Source organism: Galendromus occidentalis, unplaced genomic scaffold (genome assembly GCF_000255335.2).
Source record: "Galendromus occidentalis unplaced genomic scaffold, Mocc_1.1 scf7180000077496, whole genome shotgun sequence".
Taxonomy (NCBI): Eukaryota; Metazoa; Arthropoda; class Arachnida; order Mesostigmata; family Phytoseiidae; genus Galendromus; species Galendromus occidentalis.
The window spans coordinates 883609-896868 of NW_003805484.1; the positions used below are offsets into that span (position 1 = coordinate 883609).

A 13260-nucleotide genomic window follows, 5' to 3' on the forward strand; every position below is an offset into this window, starting at 1 on the left:
CAGGTTCGACGACGGGGTATTCCCCACCGGCATCTATACAATTCCTTCCGCTCAGAGAACTGAAATTGTGCTCATCACGTGCTCTGACGGTGAGTGTTTGTCTTGGAGAGGGAGAAAATCGCGGGGGGATCTGAGTTATTCAACGAGTATTATTTTGAAGGGAAGTATCGCCTAGCGAGTAAGACAAGTGAGCGAGTCATCGATGGCCACGTGGGCGCCATACTCAGCGCCGGCTGGAGTCACGATGCCTCGATGTTGGCTACAGCGGGTGAAGACGGAACGCTCCGACTCTGGTTACGAAATGGATCGTACAAATCAAATTTAGGCGAACACGGTGAGAGATAAGAATGGGGAGGAGTGTGCTCATCGAGCAGAAGTTGAGAGGCGTCGGCTCAAGGCTCATGGGCACTCATGGAACAGATCGCATTCCATTCGTCTATGACCGAGAGACTGGATCCCGTTGCTCAATTCGCGATCAAGTCCTTCGAGTCTGAGCGGAAGTTCCTTCCAGAGACACCCGTGACATGTATGTCTTGGAGTCCGATTACCGCAGAATTAGTGTATTCGGTCGATCAGAACGTTTATTGGCGTTCGCTCCACGGCGAAGATAAGAAAGCCCGGACGTGGAAAGCTCATTCAGCCACTGTCACAACGGTAGCGTTAAGCCTTCAAGGAACTCTCGTCTCTGGTGAGTGTCCTTACCACCATCATAGATCGCTCATCGGTGATACGCCATCACCCATCACAGAGCCGAAAGGCGACGATCTGTGCGAGCATTAGAATTTATTCTTCAGCATCATCTTTCGAAAGGTTCTGGGGGGGAGGGGGTGAGGGCTCTGGTTGGAGTCCAATGTTCGATGTGATCAGTGCTCACCACGGAATATTTCGTTTCCAGGCGGCGAAGATTGCAAATACAAATTATGGGACACTGCGGGCAGATCCCTTTTCTACGGAGGGGTGACGGACCAACCCGTTTCATCGCTAGCCTGGACCCCGGACGGAGAATTGTTCGCAGTCGCCTCATTTGAAACGCTTATTCTGTGTCACAAGACCGGGGTTGGTTAAAACTACGTATGACTTATGACTGAGGAATTAGCTCGGAAAAATTCATCTGCTAAAAGAAAACGTGTCAAATAATCACGACGAATCATTCCAGTACGTCATTTCCAAAGACTATCCATCATGTCAGAGCATTTCCTCATTGTGCTGGAACGACTGCGGGACACAACTTGCGGGGGCAACCTCGAGCGGAAAAGTCCTCCTGGCTTCCCTGGTCGACCGAACTCTGGAATGGAATCAGTACGAAGTGTCGACCGTGGGCACGAAGCTGTGTCTCGCGACCGACGTCAACATGGAGAAGGGTTCGAGCGTGGAGCTGACTTTCCAGGTGGGGTACCCCAAGAGGAACGACTTCTCAGAAGCTTCGAGTGTGATTCGAAATTACCGCATATTGGGACGTGGAAGATCGCTCCAGATCCGAGCAGGGAATCAAGCTCGTCGCATTCTTCCAGGGGCAAAGCGCGGCCCAGCTAGCCCTCCAGTTCGGACATTTGTTGGTTTCCACCAACCAGACCGGAGGAGTATTCGTGTACGGCGCAGGTCAATGGCAAATGCCGACGCTCATCCGACCCACGCTGGTCTCTCCTGTCAAGTGTTTCCGACAAAGCGGGAAATATTTGGCATTCGCCGATAGCGCTGCCATTCATGTTTACGCTTACAACGGTGAGTTCTCACGGGAATCCTCAGATTGCGCAAAGCTCCTCTGCACGAGCTGGTCCCTCTGCCCCCGGGCGGGAATCTCTGCGAGCAGAAGACGTTTCATTTTCAGCACCCGCGATCAATGTTTTGCAGGGAAAGGCTTGTGCACCATCCGGCATCCCTTCTTGCGCGCAAATATCTCTAGAATCTTCGACATAAATGATGAGATTGTTGTCCTCGCCGTGCAGAACTCGATACAATTCTTCAACATCAACACTGGAAAACAGTTGGCTCCACCCTTCACGCACGAGGTATGCTGCTTGAAAAGGGAGGCGGAGTTTTGAGCCTTGTGGATTCTATTCCCTCGATCCCGCGGGACGATCCGAACCAAAAACGAGTTTTTGTACGTATGCAGCGATCCCTGAAAGAACTGCGCGTGGAGCAGCGAAGCTGGCCGGAGTCCCTGTCGGGAGGGGAGCATTTAATGAGTCTGATTGATTCCGAAGACCAGATGCATCTCGTATGCTTGCGCGGGAAACAGGCCTACAGCCTGTTCGCAGGTGATTGCTGAGCTCTTGGCGAAGACAATTCCAGACGTCGCGGAGGAATCAATTTTTCGAGTTGAAAGCAACTGTCCACGGACGAGTGCCCATATTATCATTCCGGTGCGTGGACACATTCGTTTGAATCATTTCTGAAGATCGGATCGTTACAGAGTCACAAATTCTCAGCACCATGTGGAGCGAGACCGCGCGGCAGCTTTGTGCTCTGCGTGACGGACAACTCCTCCTTTGGGAATGTGCCTGGAGCTTCAATGTCGCCGCGAAGCTAATGGAGCTTTCGAAGCACACGATTCCCATCGCCGATATCGGCCCCGGTGGATCACTCGAGAATTTCCACGGTAGTCTCGTGAGCCTGAAACAAACGAATGGGTCGATCTTCACTCAAGCCGTCCCCCTGTACAGCGAGAAAATTGAAGAGGCGATCGACAAGTCGCAATGGGATTCAGCTCTCAAAATCGCTCGTTTCTTCGACGTAAGTTCTTTCGCATCCGTCGATGGATGGCATTCTGGTTTCAGCTTCAACACAATGCGTCGGGAGGATGCAGAATGCCGAGAAATTCTGAACGCTGCAGCTTGTGAGGCTTCAAGCTCCGGAAATCCACGCTACGCAGGGATTCAAAGGCGTCGCCGTAGGGATTACCGGTCCCTGTCGCAGGAGCACCCGGATCTATTTTTCGAGTTTTCCGCGCAGATCCGTTTTCGACGGGCCTAAACTCTCCTAATGGCATTGAGCTCCAAGAGCTCCGTGACTCCACTCTGACGAGTTCCCCCCCGCCCCCGGGAAAAAAACATTCGGACTTCATGCTCTCATCCTTGCGTCCACGGAGTGAGGACGCGAGAGAAGGGCTATCGCCTATCGCACGACGGCATTCGGTCTTCAAGAGTTTCCACAGATGCCACGCGCATGGATTCGATGGGGAGCCTCGGTCCCATCAGGTCAACCCCATGGGGGTTTCGCGAACGATCTCGCGGGCCCCTGGCGTTTGTTCCAACTCTAGAGCCTGACTTCGATCGGCAGCGAAACGCGCGAATTCACTCCTGGGATTCGTCTGGGGAGAGCAGTCAAGATGAGTTTGCCAACTCGAATTTGACGCTCAATCTCTCGGCGGTCGCTGAACTATATGCATCGGCTTTAGCGAGGGCACTAATCGGATGCCTGGTTCGGAACGGCGCGGCTAACCCCGGCGGGGACCAGGTCTATGCAGCTGATGCGAATCTGCATGTGAAATGCTCATCGCACGGTCCCCCCGAGTTTTCCCTCCTCGTTGGTGCCTGTTTCCGACCCCCAATTCCGTCAGTTCGTTTCGGAAGGAGGCACTATGCGAGGATTCCCGCCTTTGTGATCTATCGACTTTCGACCCTCAGCAGTGCAGGATTCCAGTCGGTTATCCTACGCAAGCGGACGTCCATGAAGCCTCGCCTATACGGGGTTGAGGTTTTTCCGAATTCGGATGGTGCCATGCCATGCAGTGTATGGCGTAGATCACCTTTCTGTTGATGACTCTCCGACGAAGAGGAACTTAACGTTGGAGAGTATGAGGGGGCGCCATCGCGATCGAATCGCGGCCCGTGCTCGGATTCGGCTCAAACGAAGGGCTTTCCAGAACATCACGATTCCTTCGTGGCGAGTAGGCTCTCTTGACTTTTGGATCTTCTCACGATGATTATTCGGACTACGCAATGGAAAACAATGATGATTCATACGTTCCGATGTACATCGGTTTCTGCACAACCGCGCACCATCAGCCATTCTGGCTTCGGCCGCTTCGGGTGGTTTCGCCGGTCGCAGGCATCTTCTATACCCGAACGAGCTTACCCGGGAGCGGGGAAATTCCGGTATATTCCGGGTTCCAGATCTACGGAACAGAGCCCCAGGAAGATCCCGATTTCCCCATAGATATACATACGAAGCATATGCAGAGCACCATTCGATGATCCGGCTATCATGTCACCGTTCATCATGTTGACCTTCCCCTCGGACGGACCAGAATCCGGAATGAGCCACTCATACGGAACTTATTTCAGACGAATCAGACCTGGTGTACGTTAGCGTGCGTTGCTCTCTTGGGTCGGAAGCTCACAATAGCCCGCGACGCCTTCACGGCGCTCGGACAGGTAGATCGCGCGGACTATCTCGACAAGATACGCGAACAAGGCGGTCAGATGGAAGGGCTCTTGGTGCAGTTACTCGTCACAGGTGAGTCGTAAATCGCTGCAACCTCCGAATGGTTCAATTCGAATGGACAATAAGAGCATGATCCGATAACGAACCTTGAACGCAGGTGGACGAGCTCGTCAGCAGGTTGAGGGTCAGATGGTGCAAATGGGTAAAATCCTGGATGCCATCATGCTGAACGTCCACGCCCATCAGTGGGACAGGTGGGTTGATGATCCCGACTTGATACTCGATTTCGTAGAGAGAATTGATTTGATTTCATCCCAGTATCACAATCTGAACTTTTGAAAACCACTTGGCAGAGCTCTCTCCCTGGCCATGAAACAGAACGCGCATATTGATGTTGTCCTGGCGTACCGCAAGAAATATCTCGAGCGCTTCAACAAGATTGAAGACGAACCCTTGTTCATCGAGACCAACAAAAAGGTCTATAAAACTCGGAACTTCACATCTCGTATCCGTGGAAGATTGATGAAACTCACGAGTTTCATTTCATTCCATAAGGATCCTGACAGAACGTTTCCTCGTTTTTCCAGTTCAAAGCAGACGATATGGACTACATGAAGATTCGAGAAATGGTTTCTCAGCAGAGTGTTGTCGAACTGTGAAACAGCTCCGGGACCATTGACGACGACGACCCATCCGCGCAGTGATTCAATAAATCAGTCAGACTGACTCGAAATTCGTCGGTCTTCTCATTTCGTGCGGAACTGAATCTTCCAAGTGTGCCATCTTCCGACGATTATGACTTTGCGCTTCCTTTTCGACCATTTTGGAAAGCTTGTCTTCTGCCTGGGCTCTCTAAAGAATGCCCTGCGCAGCAAACGCAAACATAGAATGCAACGATGTCGAGATTGTGTGATTACGAAAACAGGAATGCCGACCCTGTCGACCTACAGACCGAGCGGTCACGCGAAGGACCCTGACTTCCTCATCCTTAGGTTTTGGAGGGTGTCGCCCACACGTAGGATATTGGTCCAGGTCTTAATCCAGAAGACGATCGGCCGACATAATTTTGAAGCCTGTGAACGTCGTCGGTTTATCACCGGGTTTGATATTTCCCCCAGATGGGACGAGGACCTTGGCTGGCGTCCAGACAAAAGTCATGGACTATCGGAACCCTGAGGGCTAATATGTGCAATCACCGAAAGATCAACTAACAAATGTGGTAGCATCCAGAGAATGAAGCAGATGTGCAACAACAAGTCTTTGCGGACTACAATGCTCAACGTGGATTGCGAATCTCTTGCAGCGGCCGTAAATTCAAAAATTGAAAGGGGAAGGCTATTCGGAAAATAAATGCTTTTTTTTATTAGGGTCTCCCATGCGTATTTCCTTGTCTACGTCCCGCTGTTGCTGCTGAGACTTCTGAAGCGACTCTGGACCCGCGCGAAGCGTCAGGAGTTGCTTAACAGCGAGAATCTAGAAACATGTGCTCGAAAATATTATTTCCCATCTCTCCGAGTTTCGAAACTCCTCGTGTACAGGTCGGTTTTCACTGGTGTCAAAGCAGCACAGGAGAAGGTCTGGATTCTGATCCCGGTACGGTTTTCGACAGAAATTGAAGCCACGCGGTTCCCCGTCGGTCTGGTGATCTGTCGACAGGTGACGCCGAAGTAGCTTGTCGGGTTTCGTCGCTCATGCTCTTCGGGCGAAGAACGGAACAAAGATTACGGTAACCGCCGTCAATTCTGACAGTCAAGAATCGCTTGAAGAAAGCGGGAAAGTATTGATCTTTCATGGCTTCGCCTGAGCTATCGATCTGTTTCTGGAAACCCACCAATGTGTAGGGGGCGGAGGCGCACCGCTCTGCAAAGATACTCAGAATGGAAGTCGAAACGCACACAATGGTCTCATTTCGCTCGCTTTCTTGATTCTCAAGCGAGATCGCATGAGAAAAGTCGTTTGACTGAGTTGACCTTGACTCTGATCCTTTTTATAGACTCAGTTTCATTGATGTGAAAGGTACGAGTCCAAGACGTGCGTGCTAAGTGCCGCGACTAGGTATCATTCAAAAGTTCATCCGACCTTCGGACTATCTGTGTATCGTGGAGAGCACGTCGCGCAACGGCATGGAAATTCCTCTTTAAAATCTCCACGGGACGTTCCACCCGAGCGACTCCCGAACTTTCATCTCGTTGAATCCTTCGTAAGTCAGCGAGAAAAAAAAACTCTTCTTCCAGAGGCCCTGCCGAAGAGAGTCTGGGGCGACTTTGTTGCTCCGTTTTCATTATTGGTCAGCGCTAAACGAGCTGAAATCTTGTGGACACCCCGGAGGTCCGACCCATATGGAATCTGATTTCGGGAAAGTCCGTCCCGTCCGAAATAGTGCCCCTGAGCAGGCTGGGATACACTAGTTCCGTCTCGGCAGATTAGATGATTATCTTCGCAGGGCGAAGCCCCGAGAGAGGGCTGAGAAACGAAACGAATGATTGAATTTCTCATATTTTCAAACTCTAATTACCGGGGAGATGACTCTTTTCGGCTTGTCGAGCCGGATGGGCGCAGGAGCTGGCTTCATTTGGAGATAATTAGTGGAAAAGCAGAAATTTGATAGAAGCATGTCTACGCTAGACTTTCCTCAAACAATCAGGCTGCCGGGTTCTCTGCCGGGATGAAGTTGAGACTGACGGATGGGTCGTCACTCCACACAGCATGATATCCCGTACACCCGGTTGTCTCTGAAATTTCTAATCTTCTGCATTTTCCGTCCTCCTGATTCTGGAGCTTCCGCGCTCCCGGTGTCCGCCAGCGTGACCGACGGGTACGGGATCTGTTTTCTGGATCCGTGAGTGTTTTCTAGGACTCGACTTTTTCCCCTCTCGGCATTACGCCATCATCAATGATTGTTCCTATCCTTCTATACCGAGCAGCGTGATGACTCGAAATAATTAATGGCCCGCAATAATGCGTGTTGACTATTCAGTTTAGACAACTACCGGCAAACACTGGGATGAGCCAGCCAATCTGGCGAAAAATCTGACAGAGCAAAGGGGCGGCACAGCGTCGCCGAAGCGCGCGGCCGTGGCTGGTGAGGGCCGAGACTGAGGGAACGTAAGGGCGAGGGGCGTTGGATGCCAACCACGGCTCGATTCAGTGACATGCGGAGCTCCGAGTAGCACTGACGAGCCATGGCCGTCGACACGAAGAGGTTCGACGATGGAGTGCCTTCTCTCTGGCTAGAGCCCCTGGCGTTGGCCGCCTTGCTGGCTCTAGTCGTGTGTGTTGTGTGTAAGCTCTATTCTCGATTGACTGTGGGAGTGTGCACCTCCACGAAGAGCATGAAGGGCAAAACCGTCATCATAACCGGTGCGAACGCCGGCATCGGCAAGGAGACGGCTCGCGAGCTGGCCAAAAGGGACGCGCGAGTGATCATCGCCTGCAGGAACCTACAGAAAGCTTCTGAAGCTGCCAAACAGATCGAGGCTGAAACCGGCAAGCAGATCTTCATCAGGAAGCTTGACTTGTGCTCTCTGAAGTCGGTGAAAGACTTTGCAGAAGAGATCATCCGGGAGGAGGAACGGGTCGACGTTCTGATCAACAACGCTGGGATCGTTCCGTTCCCAGAACGCGTGGAGACCGTCGACGGATTCGAACAGACGTTCCAGACAAATCACTTGGCGCCGTTCCTTCTGACGAACCTGCTGCTGAACAAAATGAAAGAAACCCCTTCGTCCCGCATCATCACCTTATCGTCGAGCTTGCACCACTTCGGCAGGATCGATCCCGACCACTTGGACTATTCCGCCTACAAAGTGCCCATGCAAGTCTACTCGGACACGAAATTGGCGAATATTCTGTTCACCCGCGAGTTGGCTCGAAGACTCCGAGGAACCGGGGTGACCGCGAACGTGTGCCATCCGGGAGCCGTGCAAACCGATATCAACAGCACTTATGTCGGATTTCTGAACTTCTGTCTCAACTGTTTGTTCTTCTTCTTCGGGAAAACCCCCCTCGAAGGAGCTCAGACGTCGCTGCATTTGAGCGTCTCTGAAGAAGTCGACGGTATCAGCGGCGAATACTGGAAGGACTGCCGCGTGGCCAAGGGGAGCGCTGCTTCAAGAGACATGAAATTGGCGACTAAGCTCTGGAATCAATCAGAGAAGCTGACAGGTCTTGCCATATGAGCCCAATGATTTGGCAGAACACTTGGAGTTTTCGCGCATCGACAGCAACATGCCCAGTTGCCACTGCATCCATCCGGCCGACCGAATCGGCCGGAGCTTGCCTGCGATGGGGCAAAAGAACAAGAGTGACGAATGAAACGCTTGGAATGTCCTCATCGACGAGGAATCTGGATCGTCTGGCACGAGTCCGAAGAGGAATGGTTTTGTGTAGCAATAAATTATTAATACTCCAAGAAAAACAAAACGATACCCCTTAATCGGATAAATATCCGCGCCTATACCACTCTTTAGGTAAACGCTTCGAGCCTGCCGAGTATCAACTGCTTTTCTGCGTGTTTGCTCGCAGGTCTCAATGACTCGACGCTCTGTCTCCAGAACGGCCGTCAATGATGTCTATTTTGGATTTGGACACACATCGATTACTTAGCGGGTGTCTGTGACGTAATCCGTTTCATCCCATTCGATCCCACGGCTTCTTCACGGGGTTCAGAAGCGGTGCTCGATCCATCCGTCGTATATCTATCTGACCACGATTTCGGGATTCTTCTCGTTTACTGGACGGAACGCAAGCGCACCTTCTCCCGCAGACGCAACAGAGACTCTGCCCGATACCAGATCGTCGTGAACACTTTCACTCGTGATCACCATATGCCCCGTTGTTTCATCATAGAGTCGAATACAAATGTTCTTTGTCCCTTGCTCGACCGACAGCGACGTAATAACGAGCGGCTTCACCTTGGCGTATCAAGAAACATTCAGAGCTTTATCGTTCACTTGCCCACGGCGGGCGAAGAGCGGAACGCTCGTGAGACCCATGTCACTAAAGAAACTGGGAGCCCAAGCGCTCGCTGGGAGTCGAACGACGCTCTCCACGGCTGATTCCCTCCCGCAATGTTCTGTAACTTTCACTGGTCCAATCGCCGTCGGAGGAGCACCATGGGGTTCATGTCGGATCGCGTGCCTCCGCGTTCGTTCTGTAATCGTTCGACTGGGCTTTGCCGCTCAATCAACCCGAGGCAAGAGCAGTCTGCTGGCAGAAAAGACGCCGGGGCCGAAAGCTAAGATAGGACTTACGCAAGTGATCGTCGCGTGTATCGCCGTCGAATTAAAAAAAGTATATGTTTTCCCCCGGCGAGCCGGAGCCCTATAATATGGCAAGAGGAAGGAGACAAGAAGGTCAGAGGTCTTGGAATCCTTTCGGTATGGATCGATCCGTTGCGAAGTTTCTCCAAAAAGCGTTTCTCATGTCGATCGCCGCAGCTGCCTCTGGTGTTGGAGCTCATTTGAGCCGAGGGAAAGCGTGCTCTGCCCCTTCCCGGAACGCTCCCTCCCCGTGGTCGAGCTCACAGTTCGGAGTGAATCTAGCTGACGGTTCCAGATCAGTGGACTAACGATGCCTCGGGCTCAAGGCCAACGTTTAATCTTCCATGCGACTCGTGAGGAAAGAATGCCCCGCTTATTTTTGTCCGCGCGTATGCCAAGAATGCGTGACGCCTAGTCCGTTCTCCGCTCATTCCGAACATTCTGGTCCCGTTGCCATCAGCTGGGGTTTCAGCGTCGAATTGAGAATTGGAAGCAATTAGAATGTGGGACAGCGCTCGCTTTTCAAGGTCAGCGAAGTTTAGTCGTCTGTTCGAACCGGCGCTCTGCGACGGCAGCGACAAAAGTTTGGCGACTTGCTGGTCACACGAACCCTGATATTAGCGAGGGAGCTCACTCGCCGTCTAACTAACGGGCCGACTTTCGTTGCAGTGTTAACATCGCAGGCGTCTGGTGCGCGGCGTGGCGAATGAGTCAGTCGACTACCGCAATCCGCGAACGGTGCTTGCGTGTGTCGTAGAAGATATTTCTGTCCGAAGGAAAGCAGTGAAACTTTCTCCGTTGATACAAACGACACGACGGAAAAACTTCCCTTTCAACAACGGTTCCGGCAGCCCCCGTCGATCTCGAATCTTCCTTGAGCTCTGATTTCGCTCCAGTTTGGTAACCTCTGAGGTCGACGCCGTTCGAACCAAAAACTCCACGCTCTTATCATCATTTTCCTCCTTTACCTTCAGGCTTGGAGCAGCTCCTGCGGTCCCCAATCCGGTTGACAGCTGCTTCGGCACGGTAACGCAACAGCTGAACTGTCAAGGGATGAATCCCATCGGCTTCCGTTATTTGAAGAGCCACAATCAGAAAACTTCCGAATGTATTATACATAGTACAACCATCTCCAGAGAACCAATCGGTAGCGATCGAGAGCACTATAGGCCGTCGCTGAGGGCATAGCGAATTCGTCCGATCGTTTTCAAATCCCGTAATCGCGGTGAAGTAGTGCGACAGCATGAGTTCTCGATTAGCTTCGTGTCCCCTCGTATTGCGGACTTTAGTCAAATATCGTCGGAGCCGCGCCTAAGCAACGAGCCCGATGCTCGTTGGAAGGAGGCACGTCGAAGGTCGTCCCATTTCACTAAGGCATTCGTTTCAGGGATAGAATACGCATTGAAATGAGTTTGCGTGAGTGGAAATGGACCGAACACGCAGACAGACTGGCGCGTTATGCGCCGCACACCAACTCCTACAAGACTGGACAAAGCGAGACTGAGAACGTGAATAACTGGCATTTATATTCTCGGCATGGACATGCTGAGAAGGATAGCCTCCGGTGGGGCGACTTGTCGATGAATTCTGCTCCCGCTCCCGAAAATATCTAAATGCACGGATCAGATTCAAGCTGAACAAGAAACCGTGTTACGTAAAGTCTTATAATCCCGAGCTGTAATGATTTCGGCGCAGATAACTCCACGCCGGAGCAAGTGCTTCTGGAAATAGGCAGGGTGTTTGCTAACGGTGCATCGGAACACTTGCGCCGGCCCGGTCCCCTCTCAGAATCGAGAAGTCGTCTCCCTAGTCGGACCGAGTGACATCTGACAGATTCAGCGTAGATTCGTCGCATTTTTCCTTTCCGATCCCGTATTCAAGGTAGAACCTCGTAACGAAAGACCAAGATATAACGGACACTCGGTTACAACGAACCGACTGTTCGGTCCCGGACAAGCCTGTTAGGTCTTCGATATTAAGTGACTCGGCTGTAGCGGACCCAATAACGGACTTACTGATATAGAAGACTGTTCCCAAGGCCTCCTTGCCATATCCTCCCATGCTAATCAGATCGGCTGTGACGGACCTGTTCTTGCGGGTAGGGAATTCGGAAGCGTTAGCCTATCGAACGATTCGGAAGGTTCTCGCACTCATGCGCATCGTAGGAAAGTCTGCCGCGGTGTTACCGATGATAATACGCTCCATACCGATTTAGAACCCATCGTCGGATAGATCGGACCACGGATATCACGGACCCTCTCGGCCGCTCCCTTTCAGTCTCCTGCGAGAAGATTCCACTGTTCTAGTGTATTGAAGCATAGTCTATTCGGATCCCGGAGTTCGGTTCGGTTAATCCGGAGCATAATTCCTCGAAAAGTCTGGCATGCTGAATATCTTGCCTGTCGCCGAGCATTCACTTGAGATCATCGCGTCTTTCCGCAACGAAAAAAGATGAGCATCCTCACTCGACCCGCATTGCTCAACCTTCTGGACAGAAATCAAAACTCGATTCAATGATACCCGGGAAAGTCGAGTTGTTACGCGATCCTGCCCTTGCGTAAAGAATAGACGCTTTCGGTGACCGGATGCCGTCATCGAGGAGCTGAACCCCGGCGAGAGGGCCCTAAACTTTCTATTTCGATTGCATAATTGATTCTGAATAGCACACCGACACAGAAGCGGAAAGGAGTTTCAGCGAAAGCCCTCCGCGGCTTGTTTGAGAAACTTTCGCTCGAACCCTTTCAGAAAGATCCCTTTCGTCGGCTGTTTTGCGAGCTCCCTCTGGTTCGTTACACTTCCAGCTCGAGCTGAGCCAAACTTCGCTTGAGCCATAAATGATCATAAGCGCTCGGCGCTTTTCGGTTGCCGTGAGCCCTGTCTAGAGCATATTTTCACGTAATTTTTTGGTTTCCATGAGGATATCGGAGAAGGAGAAGCGAATCCGTGGTTCGGGGCAATTCTATTCTCGTTCTGAACCCAGAAGTCCGAGGCGGCGTGGCGTTCTGAGATATCAGGAGGAAGCAGACAACAGGCAACAGGAATTCCTCGTGGACGCGTCTCAGGTCTTGGACTCCGCGAGTGTCCTCCCGATTCTGCTCTTTGTTCCCTAAATTTTCCCACGAGACGGAGAACAGCAACAGTAAGCGGTACCGAGGATATAAACGATAAGCCTCTTTATATCTGTGATTTCGTAAGCTAATTATGGGTGAATTTCCGTTCGAACTTGTGGAAAGAGTTGGCGAAGCTATCAAGTGTCTCCTTTCTCTTTTTCTTTCATTTGTTTTCGGGGCTGGACACATCGCAGATCTGTCGGGAAGCAAGCGGCCGAGAGCTAAGGCTGGTTTTGCGGTCGCGCCTTTAGGCTTCTATGACTGAAAGAAAAAACAAGAGAAAGAGCCGCGCCGACGCATCGTATAACGCACTTTCCGATTTGAAGAATTCGAATGCATGAGCCCTCGAAACTATTCCATGCGGCACTTCAATCCATCATTCCTCAAACATTTCTCGGATACCCACTATTAGGACTGACATTGCGATACACGTGAAGGTTCCCAGCTAAGCCCTCCATAGCGTCGATGATGGCCAAAATGTCGTGGATTTTTCTAATATTTTT

At 51.6% G+C, this 13260-nt stretch overlaps 2 protein-coding genes across 2 annotated transcripts in view; both read left to right on the plus strand.

Moving 5' to 3' along the window:
• Oseg5 (intraflagellar transport protein Oseg5) overlaps positions 1-5045 on the plus strand; it is a 5238-nt gene extending 193 nt beyond the window's left edge. Inside the window, exons 2-14 of the mRNA XM_018640675.2 lie at positions 4-89; positions 161-334; positions 512-688; positions 896-1056; positions 1157-1387; positions 1512-1722; positions 1852-2009; positions 2114-2258; positions 2414-2733; positions 4287-4458; positions 4544-4640; positions 4740-4863; positions 4974-5045. Coding sequence (XP_018496191.2) covers positions 4-89; positions 161-334; positions 512-688; positions 896-1056; positions 1157-1387; positions 1512-1722; positions 1852-2009; positions 2114-2258; positions 2414-2733; positions 4287-4458; positions 4544-4640; positions 4740-4863; positions 4974-5045 — 2128 coding nt within the window. The remainder of the gene's footprint in view (positions 1-3; positions 90-160; positions 335-511; positions 689-895; positions 1057-1156; positions 1388-1511; positions 1723-1851; positions 2010-2113; positions 2259-2413; positions 2734-4286; positions 4459-4543; positions 4641-4739; positions 4864-4973) is intronic.
• Positions 5046-7542: 2497 nt separating this feature from the next.
• LOC100900216 (retinol dehydrogenase 11) lies at positions 7543-8726 on the plus strand. Its single transcript, XM_003746382.2, has one exon. It carries the CDS (start codon positions 7569-7571, stop codon positions 8562-8564), a length of 996 nt encoding a protein of 331 aa, XP_003746430.1. The 5' UTR covers positions 7543-7568; the 3' UTR covers positions 8565-8726.
• The last annotated feature ends 4534 nt before the right edge of the window (positions 8727-13260 follow it).